This window comes from Xiphophorus couchianus, chromosome 22, assembly GCF_001444195.1.
Source record: "Xiphophorus couchianus chromosome 22, X_couchianus-1.0, whole genome shotgun sequence".
In the NCBI taxonomy this organism is placed as follows: Eukaryota; Metazoa; Chordata; class Actinopteri; order Cyprinodontiformes; family Poeciliidae; genus Xiphophorus; species Xiphophorus couchianus.
In genome coordinates, this window is record NC_040249.1 from 28,622,453 (window position 1) to 28,642,049 (window position 19,597).

General features: G+C 40.5%; 1 protein-coding gene across 1 annotated transcript in view; it reads right to left on the reverse strand.

Moving 5' to 3' along the window:
• Nucleotides 1-5,884: 5,884 nt before the first annotated feature.
• Nucleotides 5,885-19,597, reverse strand: part of LOC114138501 (uncharacterized) — a 91,915-nt gene continuing 78,202 nt past the window's right edge. The window contains exons 4-5 of the mRNA XM_028007812.1: nt 14,652-14,776; nt 5,885-10,411 (exon numbers count right to left, since the gene is read on the reverse strand). Coding sequence (XP_027863613.1) covers nt 6,495-10,411; nt 14,652-14,776 — 4,042 coding nt within the window. The 3' untranslated portion in view covers nt 5,885-6,494. The remainder of the gene's footprint in view (nt 10,412-14,651; nt 14,777-19,597) is intronic.

Consider the following 19,597-nt stretch of genomic DNA (forward strand, 5'->3'; position numbering starts at 1 on the left):
AGATTCAGATTCTGTTTTTTATTGGTTTTACTTTGGACTCACAAGTATTGACATCTGAGTAAAATGCAAAATCTGAAAATGGCTAAGATATTTTCTTTGTTTTTGTCTTGTATTGTGTTAAAACTTGTGTCACCACAGTGCCTCTTGGAAACTCAGCCATTTGCTGAGGTGTAGTAAAGCATCGTAGAACCTCAGATGTGTCATGGAGTTCTACTGTCATCTGCAGAAAAATAATACTAAAGTTTGTCTGACTGTGTAACTAGGAGCGCCATGGTGATGCAGTTGGTAGCACTGTTGCCTTGCAGTAGGAAGGTCCAGGGTTCAAATCCCTGTCTGAGGTCTTTCTGCATGGAGTTCGCATGTTCTCCCTGGTCATGGTGGGTTCTCTCTGGGTACTCTGGCTTCCTTTTGGGCTGTGGGAGGATAATTTGTTAAGTTGTTTCTCTAAACTGCCCTGAAGTGTGAGAGTGTGTATATGGTTGTCCGTTCTGTGGTGGACTGGTGTGCCCTGCCTCTCACCCAGTGACTACTGGAGACACCAGTCCCTTCAGAACCCTGCAAGGATGAGTGGCTATAGATGGATGACTAACATGTTTTGGCAAACATGTACTTTTTGTGGTCAAATATCGGATTTAGTTATGGTTATTATCTCATTTCATTGTGGTAACTATAACACACTTTATTTTTTAGTGAAACTGTAAATGTTGCACCATCCAGAGTTCAGCCACAGATATGTAAACAGCAGGCCGGTCTTTCCAGATTTTACATTTTACAGATTTACTGCACTTTGAGCTGCCTTGTTGCTGAAAAAGTTCTATATAAATAAAACCTTTTCTCCTAAAGTCATATAGGAAACAGTTCCATGGTGTGCATGACCTCTGGCTCACCTCGGCTGAAAACTGAGTGGCTCCACATAACATTTTTACATATGTATGTACTTTTGATCTTTTCACGTTTGCCATGAATATTTCGACAGATATATTGATTCAGAGAACGCGAGCCCGTCGATCATCCTGCGGGTTAACACAGATTCAGCTAGCGAGCGCGACGCGTTGCGACCCGTTGTCCTCACCATTCAGTGAGAAAAGCAAACCGAAGCCACCAGAGTAACGAGCTCGACTCCTGATTTATTGTCTCTTCACTCGTTACCGGCTGCTGTTACAATTCATTTAACATTTATAGCTTTGCATGGTCAATGCCTCAGATTATTTCTGACCCGTTGACGCCTTACAATTAAGCTCTGACCTTGAGGTCCTCCAACCAGAGATTATTAATAGCTTCTCACAACTGATTTAAATCCTGCGGGGATGGTTTCTTTCAAGCTGTTGCATCTCATCTGTGGAAGGAGCTTCTCAGGTTTTTATCTCGTATTGACTGTGTTGGTTTGTTTAAACAGCAACTCAAGGGAAAAGCCTTAAGCGATTTTTCTTTCTGATTTTTTTATTATAGTTTTTTCCTCCCTCCATTGTATTTCACCGTAAAGCCGTTCGTAATTCTAATGAGAAATAAAAGCACCAGCCGGATTTATTGGCATCCCTGTAGCACTCATAATAAAAACATTTAGGAAAAATGATAAGTACGTTTATTCAATGTGGAAAATAAAACCAGTGTTACTTTTGGCAATAGGATTTTTTTTTGGTTAATTGTTTGTTTTGCCCGCTGGCTCCAAGTTCATTAGACCCAGTGATGACCCACTTTCAGCCTACTGTTACTCTGCCACATTCTTATTGGCATGTGTAAGAGTTTGTAAAGCCACTCTGGCCGTGTTTCCATCAGAAAAGGTTTTTGGAAACAGCAAAATTCCAAACAACTGTTGCAAAAATGTATGCTCACTTAAGGCGTTGTTTTGCTTTTCAAAAAAGACTTAATGGAAACACATTTGCAGAATAAGTTAACATTCCCATCCACTAGTAGACTTCTACCTTACCAGAGCCACAAGACTTTACAAACCTTCATCTCGTTGGAGATTCTCTCCATGTTCCTGAGCTGTGTGGTCCATCCTAGTTTGCAACCTCCACTTCCTGTTTACTGGAAGTGGATGCTGACATGTGTAATATCAGCATCTGACCAAATTACGGTTTGCGTAGCCAGGTTGATTCTCTCCAAGCTAGTAAAATAAAACACACCTAATTTGCATTTTTATTTTTATAATTTTTTTGTGACATTTTAAAAGTTCCTAAAGCATTTGGTAGAGAACCAGGCCCATAACATCATACATCCTCTACCATACTTCCCTGTCGACATGATGTGTTTTCACACATTGTGATCATTTGCTCCCTGTGGCTCCTCATTCAGTGACTGAGAGAAATTGAGTAATGTCACAGTTTTGGTATTTTAAAAGTTTTGAGCTGGTGTGAATTTTACATTGTTTTTATTTGCATCACAACTAATTTGGAGAGAATGAGGCTGAAGACATAATCTGAGTTTGATGTACAGTATGATGGGTCAACCAACCAACTACCCATCAATACGAACATCTTTAGTTTGACTTACATAGACTGTATCCATAAAAACCTTCTCTAAATCTGCTTAAACCTCTCAACTCTTGCATTTGGGATGAGGTTTACATTACAGAGATTGCATTTTTATTCAACAGTGTTGGATTAGATCATTACTGCTAATTCCAGTTACATTGCTATTTCAATTTATAATAACACCTTGCATTTAATATTCAAAGAGAAAGCAGTGTATTTCTAAAATGAAATGGCAAAGTAACCCCTCTCAATCTTATCTTATTCAATATTAGCAAAGAATAATAGTGTGTTGCCCTGCAGAGAAAGTCTTTCATGCTCATGCCTCTAACAGACCTGGATAATGTGGCTGAAAGATGAATTACTCTTGGATATGTTCAATTGGACTCAGAGTTGGTGGGTGGGTGGTCAGTGCATGCTCCACAGTTTCTGCCCGAGGCTTTGACATGGAAGTAACAGCAGCAAATACACGGCAGAAAAAGAAGCCCGTAACATCAGAGGCTTTCCAACAACAACAGAGACAGAGTTCACGCAGTTTCGAGCCGCCAGCTAAATCTGTTTGTCAGCCGTTTTGATGTTTGAAGCAATAGGTCAACTTGGAAAAGGTTCAGTAGAATCAAGGTGAAAGGGGTTGTGTTGCCACCAACAGTTGTCACAAAAAGTTTTGAGTGTCACAGATGTGTTGTACAAACTTTGGAGCTTCAATTTTTGTGGTGGAAATTCAAATTGTTCTTTGATTTAATCCCCATCTTCGCTGTATTTAGGAACAAAAGCCGATAAACTGAGATCAGCTGTTGGTGATCTGTCGTTTATAACTAGCTTTTCAGTGAACAAGGTAAATACTAACGCTTCACACTAGTTACATGTATGTCCAGAACATACAATCTTTGAAACTTCATTTAGTCATATTTCTAAGAAACATAATGATTATGTTTAATCATTTGACTCATGACTTTATAATCAGAATGATCAATGGACATACATTTATTAGTAAATCTCTTGCTTTTCTTTACTTGTTTTCTGAGGAAATGACTGTAAGCTAATAAAAACTTTATTGTTTATTCAAAATCTGTAGAAATGTACTGACTTGCTCTAATTGTAACTTCAATTCTTTTTAGTGTGTTGAGACGTGCTGTAAACATAATGTTTCATGAATATTATAATAAAGACCTCTATTTATGTGCCTTATTACTGAACACTATCTCCTTTCCTTCTTACCTTTTCACTGGTTCCAGTCTTTAGTTTATGAAATCCCACTTAAAACTCCTGCAAAAATCACCACTAGCTCGAATCGATCTGCATCTCACACTGCAGGCAGGTCACTACTAGGTTCTTTCAAAATCTAGGGAATGTTTTTGATATTCATAAATCTTGAACCTTTTCACATTTTGTCACATTGTAATAACCTGACAGAGCAGCTGTGGTTATAGAGAGATTATATTACCAACAGTTGGACGCTATAATGGGCGACTTCCAATCCAATTGTGACATTATTTGTAAAAATGTCACAATTATCCACTTTGTGTTGGCCTATCACATGATATTTCAGAACAAAATCCTTTGAAGTTTAACGTGAGAACAAGTTATGGTGTAGAAATGTAGCTTCTAGCCACTGTGTTTCTTTGTAAACGAAGCCCAAGAGTGTGTTGCTCATATTTGTATTGGTTCCTTTGTCCCCTACAGAGGAGTAGAAAACCTTTTGCCTTTCATGCTTTTGTAAGTTCTCATCGGAATAATTGCCCTTCCATTTCCTGCTTCACTTCTTAGTGGATAGGATTCACATTTCATCTGCCTATTACTATTCTAACTGTACAGCTCTTCACTGATTTAACATATTCAGGATGGTCTGGCGGAGTGGTCAATTTTAAAAAACTCTTGCAGAAGCAGAGATATCATCTCTAATATCAAATGCATTTTCTTCTTCATCTGACTTTGGCACAAAAACCACCCCGATGCAATTTGAGCATAGATGTGTCAATAAAAGATAGCGGTATGTTATGGGACTACTGGTAATATTATTATCAAGCCAAGTCATTTTCATGCAAAGCTCATGTCTTTTATTTCTCCAGATTTGTAGTTTTCAGTCTTATGAATCTGAATTCAAATTAGAGATTAACCAATATGAAAATTTGGGTCAATATCAATATTTGTACTGCTGTTCTAACCCATATTTATCTGTATTATATGTACATTTCTTTATCTTTTGGGCATCTTGAAAAATCGTCCACACTACTGACTGGGATCAAATGAATATCACTGCCATGTGACCAAACCTCTTCCCCCTCCAGAAACAAGATGGAAATAAACATTGGTTGTTGATATCGGCTCAGTTTTATTTAGCAAACCGATACCGATATGTTATAAATGGTCAATGCTGATGTTAATGTTGATATACTGTATCATGTATCTACTCAACAGAAAAGTTTTAAAGTCAATAAATAAAAGACCGGGGCATTAAAATATTTTACTCGTTATAAATGTATAAAAAAGTAATTTTTTACGTTTGGTCACATTACAACCACAAACGTCTTTATTTTGTATTTAAATGTCATGCTAGCTGCTGCTAGTCACGCACCTAGCATCACGCAAAACTTTGTCAATATTTTGCTAATGTTAAAAAAAACACAATTTCACAATTGCGGTGTTTCCATTTCATAAGAAACACAATTAAAATCACACGTGAATAAGTTTGTTCACGAGCTAATCATTAAAAACATGCTGGGTCATCATCCTCCTACTACTTCCTGTGGTCTTCTTCTTCATGGTTGGAGCCAGTGACAACATCCAGTTGTTGATCACGTGACTCATGTGATGCAAAAAAAGTGTTTCCATTGCAGGTTTGCGAGATAAACCAACTCCAATACTTTTTCAAACTTTTCGTCGACAAACAAGAATATTTTTGAAATTGGGATTTCCATTAGGCAAATTTATTTTCAAAATATCAAATTGCACAAATATATGGCGAATGGAAATGCAGCTACTGTTAATTGGAAGGAATATCATCATTAAAATTAAAAATCTGAAATGCATGGCCAACATTTACTCTGATAAAAGCTGATGCAACTGATTCCCTTCAAAGTCACCTGATATCTGGTACGTTTTTCAGAGAACATTAGTGAACTGCTCAATCCATCATGCATAAAAAATTATGTTTCAAAAATCTGGCTCTTATGGAAGAAAGTTACTGTTGATTAAAAACTCATAAGAATTCCTAAAACGTTATGTGAGCAGAAAAACTCGTCTCCTTACACACTACCATCGCTGTGTGGGCGAAGCTTTCCTTCAGCAGGGAGAGGAAAGTATTAACTCAGGAGGAAGCTGAATAGAAATGCAAATATCAGATCTGTCTTTGTAAAGAATTTTGATTTCTGTCTGCTTTTCACTTATTTTATGTTTCTCTAATCCCAATAAACGACAGTTCATGTTTATAATATGACACAAAACTGAGAAAGGTGACAGTTCAAGGGATATAAACACTTTTACAATTGTATTTGAAGATCTGCCTTTCCTCTGACACGGCTGTGTGGCGTCGACAGAAACGATCTGAAACCTCTCGGGGAGAAAATGTAAACCAAACAGCGCGTGTTTATGATCACAGAGTGAAGATATCTAAAAGGAATGCGAGGCTGAACTTTTTTCTTTCTCTTTTTAGTGTTGCCAAAATTCATCGTGAAAGTAAATGATTGGTTTAAAATGCTAAACGGGAGACGTCGACTGATTTCCGCCGAGGGAAACGAGCCCAGCTGCGTATTCCCGCCACGATCCCACAGGCTGCACACCTGAGGCTCATTTAGAGCGGGATTGCGACTGATGAGGATAATTATCCATCTTTTTATATATATATATATATTTCTTTTTTTTCCAGACATGTGAATCAGTACTGGAGTGTAAGGACTCCAAGAGGCTCTGCATGAAGACAGATAGACTTTGTTTTCTGATTACATTCTCCTTAAAATGACTCATATTCCACCCTGGATGTGATATTTAGGCAATGATGTGGGATTTGTCTTGGGGAATGGCAGCCTACAGTAACACCTGTAAGGGCAGAACTGGATGGGGAGGAGGGTACAGGGATGGGTGGTGACTCTGAATGGGATGAAAAGCCGCTAAGGGGTACGGACCGGGAGCGTCCAGCAGCGGGATGGGGGAGGAAGCGTAGAATGAAGGTGGGAGAGGTGGAGGGGGTGGCGGTGGAGGTGGCGGAGGAGCAGGGGCAAGAGAAGAGAGGTGAGGGGAGAAGGGGGGTAAGAAGTGGGGGTATGAGGAGAGCGGGAGGTGTGATGGAGGTGGCAGAAGGGAGAGGTTGTGCTGGATGAAGGTGTGGTGGAAGGAGAAGGAAGAGGAAGATGAGAGGGACGGCTGGAGGAGGAGGGGAGCATGGAGGGGGATGCAGCGTGGGGGGAGGTGAGGAGGAAAACACTGCCTCTTCTCTGAAAACAGATGCTCCAACTCTATCCCTTTCCTCCTCTCCCGTTCCTCCTTCTCCTTCCTCCTCACCCACTCCTTCTCCCACTCCTCCCTCTTTCTCTCCAGCCGCTTCTCCTCCTCTTCCTCCTCCTCCTTCCTCTGCCTCTCCCCGGTGTGTACATGTTCTGCTTCGTTTCTGGTGCTGGTGTTATTAGCAGTATTACTGCTGGGATTACAATCAGGATTACTGTTGAAACCATGGCACTGACCGGTGTCAGTTTCAGTCTGAAGAACACCCTGGCTGCTCCCATAACCACTGTCTGGACCAGAGAGGGGGGCGCTGTCGTCACCCTGTGCTTCGGTTTCACCCTCCTCGCTCTGACAGCTCCTGACAATTTTATCGACAGAGTCACAACTGCGACGAAAAGTGTCATCAGTTGTGCTTTGACACTCTGTTTTGGTGTGCTTGTCTTCACGCTGACAAAGGTTGTTGGTGCTACATCTGAGGGTACCTGTTAACTGTGCACAACCTAATGATTCTGTTTTGTTCAAAGTACAATCAGGATTCTGGTCAACCAAATGACATCCTTTGATAAAAGTTGTATCATGATCACAGCAGACGGCAGAATTAAGTCCATCATCCCTGATGGACCGCTCAGCTCCCTGTCGGCGCGGCATTGAGGTGTTACAGGTGTGACAGTCACTGAGTTGTGTCAATCCTTCAGAGCGATCACAGTCAAACTGTCTGCGGTCGTTAGCAGCTCCATGACTCTCATCACAACAGCAGGGCTTGTCTTGATGGTCAGAACCGCAGCTAAGTGGTTCCTCGTCAGTGTTGGCGTTGTGGCTCAGGGGCTGTTGGGTCTTACAGATTGGGTGGCAGTCTGTAGGTATGAGCTGACAACAACAGTCCCTTCTGTCACTGAGGTCAGAGGTCAAGCTGGCCTGTTTTCTTTCTTGCCTCTTGAGTAGAACATTCATGAATCTCCTCAATTGCCTCCTGCCTCGTCTTCGTTTCTTCTTAGGTGCCACCGGCTCCGGAGATCCTCCCTTCCTCTTTCTGGACAATCCTGCAAGCAAATGAGCGGGAGAGGGGGCCACTTCCCCACAGGCCGATCCGATTCTCGGCTCTGCTTCCAAACAGCACAGGCTCTCAACTGTCGTGGTGCAGCTTTGTCCTGCAGGTATTGTTTGTGTTTGACCACATGCTGCGTCTCTGGAGGAAGCGGAGATGGGGCTAATCGTCGGATTTCCTACCGTTTCTCCATGAGGTCTAGGAACGACACACATTTCCTCCTCGCATGCAGCGTCTCGACGGGGGAAAGTAACACCGCTAATCGCTAGCTTACATGTGTTTTCCTCAGCGCCTCTTATCTCACCGCTCCTCGGATTCCTTTGCTCCTGCCCGCCCTCCTTCTTCCCCGCCTGTGCGTCTTTGTGGATCACTCCCATCCCTTTGTCATCCTCGGCAGGGCCGGGTGTAATTGCGGGACAGCGTGGTGTCTCCATAACAGACTTGGGGACGTGGCTAATCACAGAGAAGCATGCTGCACTCCTGCAGAGGAGCTTTCTGAGCCCTGGGCCCCATCCGGAGACTGATTGGTGGGATTGATGCTGGCTGGCCTCCCGCTTCACCTGCACACACAGCTGGTTACACCGATTACACCGATTCATGGGAAGATTACTTAATAGCTCTCCCCTCTTCTCGTCATTTCTACCTGCCCTCTCTCGCATCATCTGATCCCTTCTCATCCTTTGCTCCTCTTCCCTCGTCTTCTTTTCTCTCCCTCCTACCAGCTGATTTGCAGTGAGATTACTTAATAGCTCTTTATCTCTCCTCTCGTCTTTTATGTTGCCCTCTCTTTTCAGCTTCTCTTCCCCTTTCCCTTCAAACACCTGACTTGCAAAGAAGGGACTCATTATCCTTCCCTTTTCCGAGTCTTTTTTATCCGCCTCTCCTCTTCTTTTCTTTCTCCCCCTTCTCTTTGTTCCCCTCCCCATTCCTGCCCTCCTCCTTCTCCTTGCTGCTTTTTGAAGGCCTGGTGCATGGTGGCATTCTGCAGAGAGGGGAACAAATTTTAAAGCATTTTCATCATGGCAACTGGAGCGGCCCTGGATTGCGTCGCCACCATCACAATGGTCGACAACTTCCACAGGATTTCCCGCCTGTCCTCCCTCTGCCTCTTCTCTCCTTTCATCTATCTTCTCTTCCTTTCCTCCCTCTGTATCTTCATGCCTCTCTTGGCAGTCTGGTTGTTTGATCACAGATGGCTTTATTCTCTCCCTCCCTTCCTCTAGTCCCCCTTTCTTTTCTGTGCCCCCTTTTTTGGCCTTGTGATGGGCTCTGAAGTCGTACAGTAGAGGGTTGACACTGTAGGAGATGGAGGGCGATGTCTTGGTGTAGTTTACCATCTCTGTGGGCCAGAGAAGAACCCTGACTCTGTCACGGCTCAGAACCTGACAGAAAGGCTCTTTGGGACGATCTGGATTTACAGGCCCTGATGCGTTGCAACAGGTTAATGAGGGGAGGCTTGATTCTTTTGGACTCTCATTTACGACACAAGAGTCAGACTTCTCTGGATGATTTGTGGCAGAGGTAAGCAAGTCTTCACCTTCTTGATGTGTTGTCTCTTGATGGTGGACCTCATTTTCTCTGTGTGCTGAGTCGGTGCTGATGCTGTCAGAAATCTGTTCTGGTGTGTCACTGTTTAAATAAAGATGAGCTTCAGTCCCACGTTGGGCTTCTGTCCCATTGTCCTTATGTAAAGAGAGCTGGGCTCCACTCCCACTAATTGTCAAGTTCTCTTCTCCAATCACATTGCGATTGCATGAGGAAACCTGGGCATTATTCCCAGGCGGTCCCAAGGGTCCTTTGTCAGCAGACTCAGCAGGCCGGAATTCAATCTTACTGTCCACACTGCGCTGGTTTCCAGTGTCCCAGGCATCCACACCCGAACACACAAGAGACTTTGACCCCTGATCAGTAACTTTCTCCCCAAGGCTTTTTGTCCTTTCCTGATTTGCCACACCTACTTGTTTCCCTGGCAACCCCGAACCCTGTCCGGCTTGGATGAAGACCGCAGCCGATTGGTGCAGGAGGACGCAGGTCCGCTTCGGCAGGGAGAAGGACACGGGGCGAAGCCGGTTGGGGGCCGACAGGGCGTGAGCCGTACTCATCACCTTGCTTCTGTTGTCATTTGGGTTCAGGTCAGGGTGCTCACAGGATTTTGTGCCAGTGGCAGCTGTTGGGACATCTATAGCAGTCATGGCGTTACTCGTGTAACAACGAGGCGTCAAATGCTTGTAGAAGTGATTTGAAACGGTACAGTTTGTGTCATCAGGGTTTATCGTGTGGTTGGCGCTGAGGCGGCCGCAGTCCAGATGGATCTTTTTGAGGATGCAGGGTTCGTCAGCAGCAGCTGCAGAGTTGTTTGCATCCGTTTGGCCGTACGCCCAATCAGTGTTGCTCAGGAGTCTGGACTCGAGTGTGGGATCGAGGGGGAGGAAGGGTTGGATCAGCTGGGTCTGTGGTTCTGAAAGGGAGAAGAAAATAGAGGGTTGGTACTGCTGACACTGCTCATATTTACATGCAAAACATAACTGGGTTATTTTTCTACTCCAGTAATAAAAAACAGAGTAGGAAAAAACTCTGTGGCACATTGGGCATTATTTTCTAAGACTTTGTATACAATATTCCGATCATGCTTTCAAGATTTTCTGTTTTATTGTTTGGATGATTTACTGCTGAACAACTGAAGACAAACACGCACTACATGAGTTTGCAAACACTCATCTTTGGAATGATGTTCATATTCAATTTGAGTCTTTAAGGATTAATTTGACCTTTGGCTTTAAAGCAGGGCTTTTGTCTCAGTTGGCACTGAGACAGCCTTTGATGTTGATGTTGATTTTCTAACTTCACTATGAACAGTGATGGAGTTTAGGTTAGTTGTTCTTGGGTTATTCCTGAACACTCTGACGACTTTCCTTCATTTAAAGGTGATAGTCTGGATTAGATCATTGGTCCAAACAAAGCAAACCTAGATCTAGAAACTTAGATAAAACATAATATTATGTAATATTACGTCATCCAAGCTTATGGAATGGACAGCAACCTATTTCCTATGGAAAGTTATAGAAAGCTATGGAAAGAGTGAGCTGGCATCAGTCAACTAATGCATCTCTACAAATTCACTGGAATTGCTGAAGGAGCTTGTTAAGTGAAAAAGTGACAATATGTGAATTTTCAGCACTGCGTTCAATTTTCAGAGGCTGCCATCTGGGGGGTTTCTCTAGGGTTAGGGTATCCTGATCATTTGACTCGAAAGTCTGGTTCGTTTGGGGAAGTGTGAATGAGTAATCAAACTCTGATGTGGACCAATAAAGCTAAGTCTGGGTTGCCTGCAAATCTAGTTTACTGTTCGGTTGAAGTGAAGTCTGGCGTGGTAGAAATGCATATGTGAATGTCAAGTGGACTGTAGACCACTCCAAAAGCATTCTGGGTAAATACAATCAAAACTAACGGGCAAGTCTAGAGCTAGCAGTAGAAATGGCTAATGAGAAATCCTACATTAAAATCTGATACCACTCCATTTTTGTTTGCATTTTGTGAAGAAAGAAGTTGCGTTCAGTGTCTTCTTCAGAGGTTTCTGAGTTGTTTCCTTCAGTGGTTCTTGGTATTGCGCCCCCACCAGGTGAGGAGGTGAACATGTTTTTCAAATGTCTGAGATTGTTTGACACATTGCTTTTGGTCCCCAATAGAACCAGGTCTACTGGACTATCAGGTGTGAAGACATCCTAATATTCATTTTCTATAACCATTTTAGTGCGCAGCAAACTCCCAGACATGCATCTGTCTGCAAACAGGTGTGTTAAATGACTCAGACAGATATTTCTGGGCAAAGGTATTAAAATGACCCACAGCTTTAAAAGTTATCTGTAATGTGTCTCCTTCTTATGCCGTGGACACAGTTTATAAAACATTTGGGAGTTTAAAAAAGGCGAGCCTTAAAATGACATTTCTCTCTCCTTATTGTGAAAATGCAAATTCATTCAGCACTCAGGCAGACAGCCGAGTTTGAAAGGAACTGCCCAACTTTTCAGATGGCTTTGACTTTATAATGAGAAACCTGTACCAAATGAGGGGTGACACATTTTTCAGATCAGAGGATGACAGTTGATTGTTTCTCTGAAGTCTGCGTTATGCTTTCTTAGTTTTTAAAATGCAGCCATTCGGCACACAAAATCCACTGGAGATGGACTAAAGGGATCTGATTCCAACTTTTGTTTCAGAAGAAACTCAGACAAGATGACAGAAAATAATTCAGTTCAACAATTCCTCACAGACTAACCCACTTATATGTGAATATATTTTAATTATGGACCTAACTTTAAGCAATTCATTTTTATGAATCAATCCTGCAAAGGAGAAAATAAACTTAGTTTCTTTTGGGGTAATATTTCTACCAGCTTTGCACATCTAGCAACTGACATTATTAATGTGTCACTGTAGGCTTGATGTTTGCAGTAGCTGCGTTTCCATTGCAAATGGGCATAAAACTTTTTGATATTCTGCTAATGTATAAAAAACACAATTTCCAAATTGTGGTGTTTCCATTAAATAAGAAATGCAATTAAAATCACAAGTGAATATTCAAGCGCTAAGTCATTCAAAAACATGCAGTGCCATCATCCTCTGGCCCACAGGTTTAATCTTTTAGTCTCGTCTGACCAGACCATGTTCAGCCACATTTTTGCCAAGCCTCTTGCATTCTTTCAATAGCTGTCTTCCACCTGCCACTGTTCCAGTAACATCTCTAACATGAGAACCTTTATGCTTGAACCTACAAGGAAAGGTACTGAAGCTTGAGCTCCAGGTGCCATTTATAGAGAGAGAAGGTGGCAATGAAGATAGTGGGGGTCATACAGTATGTTTAGAGTAATGAAGGTAAATATGAGAAGCAGCCTGTCTGTTTTCTCTATCCTATAAAAGCTCCCAGTGACAGTGGCACAAGTTTTTTGGAAACTATTTTAATTGCTTTGATTTCCCCCAGACTGACTGCACTGGTCTATTAAAATGGGCTCGTCTATATGGGCGTGTCCTCTTTTGATTCATGTAAGTCTGTGTATCAGAGTCCTTACTTGAAATATCTCACAGAGGCATCATGACGGCAACATCTGCTACATTTTCAGCTGCTGTGGTTTGCTTTCACACTGCTCTGTGTCAAACAAACCAAACACTGGGAGCAACCTGTTCACCTCCTCGCCTGTGGAGGCGCTACACCAAAAACCACTGAATGAAACAAGTCAAGAACCTCAGAAGAAGTCACTAGGGACAACATTCTTCTTCACAAAATGTAAACACAAATGGAGTGGAGTCAGATTATAGCTGTTGTAAGATTTCTCAGTGTTTTAGGCAAAAGACCTCGAGCCATTTCTCCCACTAATGCTAGACTCACGTTTGTTTTGGTTGTATTTACCCAGAATGCCCTGCGCTGCAGTCCATGTCCTGCTGTTGGAGTGCTCTCCGGTCCACTTGGCGTTTACATATGCATTCAAACTGCACCAGAGTTCATTTCAACCGAACTGAGACCAATGTTTGTAGATGAACATTTTTTGGTTAACATCAGAGTTTACATCTCCCCAAAGGAACAGAAGTTTCTAGACAAATGAACTAGAGTTCGATTACAGAGGGCCAGACAGGTCTGGTGTGATTGCACTCTTAGATACATATTGGAAAAATAATTTTATAAAAACATCTTCTTTTTTTGTTTCCCAATTATGTAATACTTTGTGTTAGCCTCTTAAGGGTTTAAGGTGACAAGATGTCAAAGAAAGTGTTGAAAAGTTAAGAATTTCGTAAGTCACTGTATAATTTCTGGTACAGTCTGGAGTAATAATTTGGTATAATATTTGTATTTAAATGACATCAGACCCTTAAGCTTCATTACCCAAAGGAAACTGATGATCATAATCATAATGTGACTGGGATATTATGGCCTTTAAATAAGTTTCTTCTTTGACTTGATGGCCATTAAACAAGGAAATGAATATGGAATCTTTGATGTAAGAAAGTTAAACCATAAACATTTGGGAAACCCTTGAAATGACGAGGTTGTATCTAAAATGCTAATCCTGCGTTCTGCAGTATAACTCCTGGACAACTGACCTGAATTAAAGTATGAGTTTCAACCCTGTCCTGGTTATTACTACAAGTGAGTTTTTTTTAAAACAGACAATCTAAATTCTTTATTTAAAAAAAAAAATACAACAACTAGAAAAATGTATTTAAATACAGTCTGAATTTAGTTGAACGGATCAGGACTAACTTAACGCTGCAGTGACTCTTAACATTAATTTCCCTCCCTGCTGAGATGCTTTTCAAATGGTCAATAATAAAAACATTTTTGCTAATTTCCTGAGCGAATTCTTTCATCTGCGTTTTTCTCCTGCTGAATTGAACTCTTTTTCTCTTTTTTTTGGTTTGAGGCTCTTTAACGGGGGCTGCTCCTTCCAAATCCCTGCAGCATTATTTCATTTTCTGTATAATTGCCCAGAACACACTTTTCTTGTTATGTTGCATCGGCCTGCTTCCTCATCTTCATTTCTCTCCCCATTTCATTTCTTGCTGTCAACAGACATAATTCAGCAGACCGCACGCCGGTTAATCCCTCAGTATCAAGAGTGATATCCTCATCACCAAAAACCAAACACTCTCTCATAAACTATTTAAGCAGCCCGCCACATGCCTTTTAAGCAGATAAGAGCTCTTACTTGTTGCCCGTTCAGCGCCGCTTGGATGAAAAGCTTCCCAGTTCCGCTCGACATTTGGTTGGGGCTGATTCGCTGGGTCGATTGCCACTGTGGTGGACCGGAACATCGGACCAGAACCTGGAGCGCTGAGGAGAAAAGAAGAGAGGAGAGGATGAAGACGGAGGAAAGATAGTCCAAATGGGGAAAGTGAATCAGGGCGATTGGAGAAGGTGAAAGTTGAGGTGAAAGGAAATAAACAAAAACCAGAGATAAAGGAAATGACATAAATTTAGAAGAGAGGACAAAAAGAATCAATAAAGAGTTAAGAATGAACACATTGAGAGGAGAGGAATTAAGAAGGACAAGAGGAGACCAAAACTAAAATCTAGCTGAAAAGAACTTTATCTGTGCCTCTCTTTTCTTCCCACTTTGTGCTAGAAGCCGACTGGCATTGTTGTTGAGCTGAAAATGGGAATGACAGCCGATACTGAGACTATTTATATTCGGTGAGTGTGTGCTAAACACTGTGCGCTTGGTCAGAAAGGCTTTACAGGCTTCCTGAAAATCCATATGAAGCTCCACCACTTACATTTCCTTTTAAAAGGCATACACCATCATTTTTTAGAACTTTCTCTGTAACTGTATCCATGCTGGTAATTCATAATAGTTATATTCATACCTAGGTCTAAAAGTGTGATTATGGAAATAATGTGGACATATTCAGTTTCTGAAAAGCAAAAAAGGGTGTTGAACGCAATTATTTGATACTACGAACAGAGCAACATAATTGGGCATCAGTGCATAAAAGAATGGCCACACAAGAAGAAAGTAGTGATATTTATCTTTAAATTAAAATGTGTGTTTATAAAGTGAAGGTTTATATCGTCTCGTCCCTGTAATTTACTACAGGAGAGAATAATCACCATTCGTGACAAAAGATGTAATTGACGGAAATAGTAGCATTTGCGTAGATTTGGTCATTTCTGGTTTGGTTCTGCACTTCATTGTTACTCTAACAGCCTTTACATTAGATAGACATGCAGTGGTTGGAAGCAGCTGAAAGTCCAACTTGTCTCCACATACCAGGTTCCTGTTTCATTCACAAGAGTTGGAATGAACTCATAGGCTGATATCACTAATGTAATTTAACAAAAGGTGAAAACAGATAATTGACTTTTAAATGACAAACCAAGCTGTTTTATTTTTTGTGACTTTAAGACTTTAGATTTAGATTGCTTGTAAAATGACTGTTGATTGTGTAGAAAGTATAAAGTGTTTTAAGGACAAAGTTTCTGGAAACAAATACAGTCAGAAGTTTAAAGGACCTTTTGGTATAAGTCAGGGAAATAAGAAGAAAAAAGGGGGGTAGCGAGTTAAATGTTAGCAAACACAAAGCGCATACAACAATGAGGAGAATGTGATCTGTGGAGGGAATTTATGGAACTGTGTGGACAAAGACATTTTCATTGTAAATATGTTGACAAATCCCAATCACAAAAGTAAATGGATGGTTAACACTTTATTTGAATGGGTGTGCATAAGACTGACATGAGACGGTCATAAATATGACATAATGTTACACAGATTATGGTGGCTTTATAGTTTGTTCTTGATGTTATAGATGGAAGATCAGTGGAAGCATTTAGTTTACTATCATACAGTTAAAGGTCAAGCTAGAATGAGTAACCATCTCATTTAAATTTTTATTATTTATGGGGTTTTTTTTTAGTTTTCACCCCAAACTACATGTATGACAACAACATCCTTCCACAGTAAAAACTGAAGGTTTGACCTGTCGAACACATTTGCTGTTCTGAAACAAGTAAAACGAAGGAAACATTGAAACTTAGAGCGTCTCATCTTCTACAGCAGTAACAGCAGTAACAGTTGGTGCCTTCAGGTCTCAGACTAACAGTGTTAGAGATGATGCAACTCAAAGACAAATTATCTTCATTAATAAGCAGCAGAAAACCTCAAAATGAAATCATATTACTCAACACCAACATATTTGGTTTTATTTTCATACTAAATATAAACGCAATATAATCTTAAATCATTACAAGTCTTTATTTACATTTCTAATTCCTGCAGAGGAAACTTTCCTGCATGGATTAAAGAGGCTGAATGTTTTGAAGGTGTGTGCGGGGACTGCTTTCTGGCACGGATCAGCGCTCTGGTGGTGTGGGCGTGTTTGGGTTGTGACTCGGAGCTCGGATCGCGCTCACATGTGGCACCGTGTTCGCCGGATTCTGCTGCTGGAGGAACGCCAGACGAGCCGTCCTCAAAACATGTTTTTAGGAGGAAGCAGCCGAGTCCATGTTATGTTTCTGAACATGAGGAAGCGCTGATGCTCCAGACACACAAAGGCAAACGCATAAATCAGAGGTTATGATGCTTTTTTTTAAAAGATGAGTTTATAGTTTACGCTGTTTGACTCTAACTTATCTCATGTTTTGGTAGTTGACCTTATTTATAATTACAGTGTTGAACTATCACTGTTTTATGCCTTTGCTTTTTTAGTTGTTTGAGTGTATTTACATACCATTATATTTGGTTTTCATCTTGTTGCATTTCTCATTCTTATAAATCTGAGCTATTTCTTAAATCCACAATTCATTTACTAGCCTTACGTTACGTTAGCCTAAATACGTAGACAAAAATTGTCTTCATGTGCAACAAAATAAATATATGTAACATTTTCTCTTTAACGAGTGTCTGACTAAATAATAAATAAATCCTACATTAAATTTCCACAACAAAATGACACAAATATCCATAGCATTTATAATTTTTTCTCATCATTACTTTGGAAACTAACAACTTTTTTTGTTAAGTCGTTTTCCACAAACATCGACATCCCACTGAAGAAAATGGGGTGTAAAAATTTATTTATTAAAAAAACAAACAAAAAAAAACTAAATAAAATGTGCTTTTAAAATGAACACACAATCCTATTTTGTAGATATTTATTTATTTTTCAAATTACTTGTTTTTTCAGAAAAAGCTCCACAACATCTGCAGCTCTAATCACATTTAATTAAATTTTTTTACCTTATGAAAGTGGAACATCTTTGACTGTGGGACACATTTTACTCTGTTATTAATCTGACTCTAATAGATAAACAGCATGAAGTTTTCCAGGTAACCACCTCCTTCATTTCCCCTGCAGGAACAAAGGCCAGATCAGATTACCCAGGAACATGTTTACCCCACAGGTCTGGACGTTTGGTATCTAATGCCTTATCTCTGCTCATATTTCCAGAATTTAATTTTACTCATCTCCCAGTTTGAAAGCCTCGACAGTTCTGTTTCCACTTTGATTAATAAAGCTGGAGTAATTGATATTTTGTTTGCAGACAACATTTCGACCCAGCCATTCACTTTAAATATGACCTCTTTACAGTGTTTGCATTTGAATACATTAACAGGACCTGCTAACCTTTGTGGAAATTGTAATTAATAGAATGAACTGTGGAGTTTGGCTTTCAGCATCTGTGGAGGTGGAGAGATTAACCAGACATTTTTTGAGGACATTATGTTATAATATGACAGACTTTAACTGATGACATACAAAATAAAACAATCACACTTTCTGATGGCTTTAACCATTAAGTGTTGCCGGTTTATTCCAGACATTCTCAGTTGGGTTCATCTCCGAACTTCATGCTCTCTGAACCGTTTGTTCACAATGTGATCCTAACAAATCCTGGCTGTCACTGCGTTTCAAGTATTGCATTAGAAAATGTTGATGGAAAAATCCGAAATAACCAACTCCAACCAAATAATAACCAAAACGTTGTTACGCTTGCTTGAGGTGATTTTTTGGCTTTTCCATAAAAGATCCCATCCACTGGTGGGTCTGTGTCTTACTAGGAGCACGAAACCTGGAAAATGTTCAGAGTCCAACCTTCCAACGCAGAGGGGAGGATACATAGAAACCTCCACTTCCTGTTTATTACAGCCGTAACATCAACATCTCAAGGAATCACACCTGGCAGGTTTTGCTCCAAACCAATACACTGAAGCACGCCTAATTCATATTTTTTTATTTGTCTTTATTACAACATTTTAAAAGTTCAAACATCCATCTGTCTGCAATTAATCTATATGATGTGTTATGTCTTGGTGACAGACGTTTTAATAACATTTTAATTTATTGAATGGGTCTGTAAATGAAACTTTGTTTTGCGTTACTTTTGATTGTTTTGCATGTACAGTACTTTTTGTATAATCACCTAAGTCATAAATCACTGGAAATATACAGAAATCTTTTGACATTTCTGTTTGTTTTTTAATAGAAAATGAAGAAATTTGAAGCAAGCAGATAAGAAAGGTTATGAGATTAATCTTCATAAATGTGCAAATTTGGATTATTTTAAAACAATTCACGGCGCCCGAGTTCCTTTTCGGAGCTTTGAGTTGAAGACCCTGATAGTGAGGATGTAAAACTCTGATGGCTTCGCCTCCTGAAGAGCGCCTCGCTGTTAATGCTGGTTTTGGTTCTGACCCGTCTGTGTCCTGCTGTGACATGTCAAAATGTTAGCGGTGAATTAAGGGAACTCCAGCTGCTTAACGGCTTAAATACAACCCAGTTAGACACAAAACATCTTGGTTTTTTTTTTTATATAGTCTGTTTTCCAAATTTCAACAATCACAAGCCTTTTACTTCTGTCTTTGGGCTCCACCTCCTCATAAATACGTTGAATAAATGTTCACCTAACCTTTTCCGCCCGCTGCTTGGTGCTGAGTACATATCAAACATTTTTTCTAGCAGAAAGCTACATAGAAAGTGCGCTGATTAAAGCTGAGAAAATGCAGGGAAACCATAAATGTCAGCCTGATGAAATAATGGAGTGAATGCAGTGAGAGCTGCATGGTCAGGTGATTAGCTTGAGAGGATTTATTATTACAGGCAGTCTCTTACATTAAATATATGGCGATATAAAAGAACATTAACTCAGAGTTGC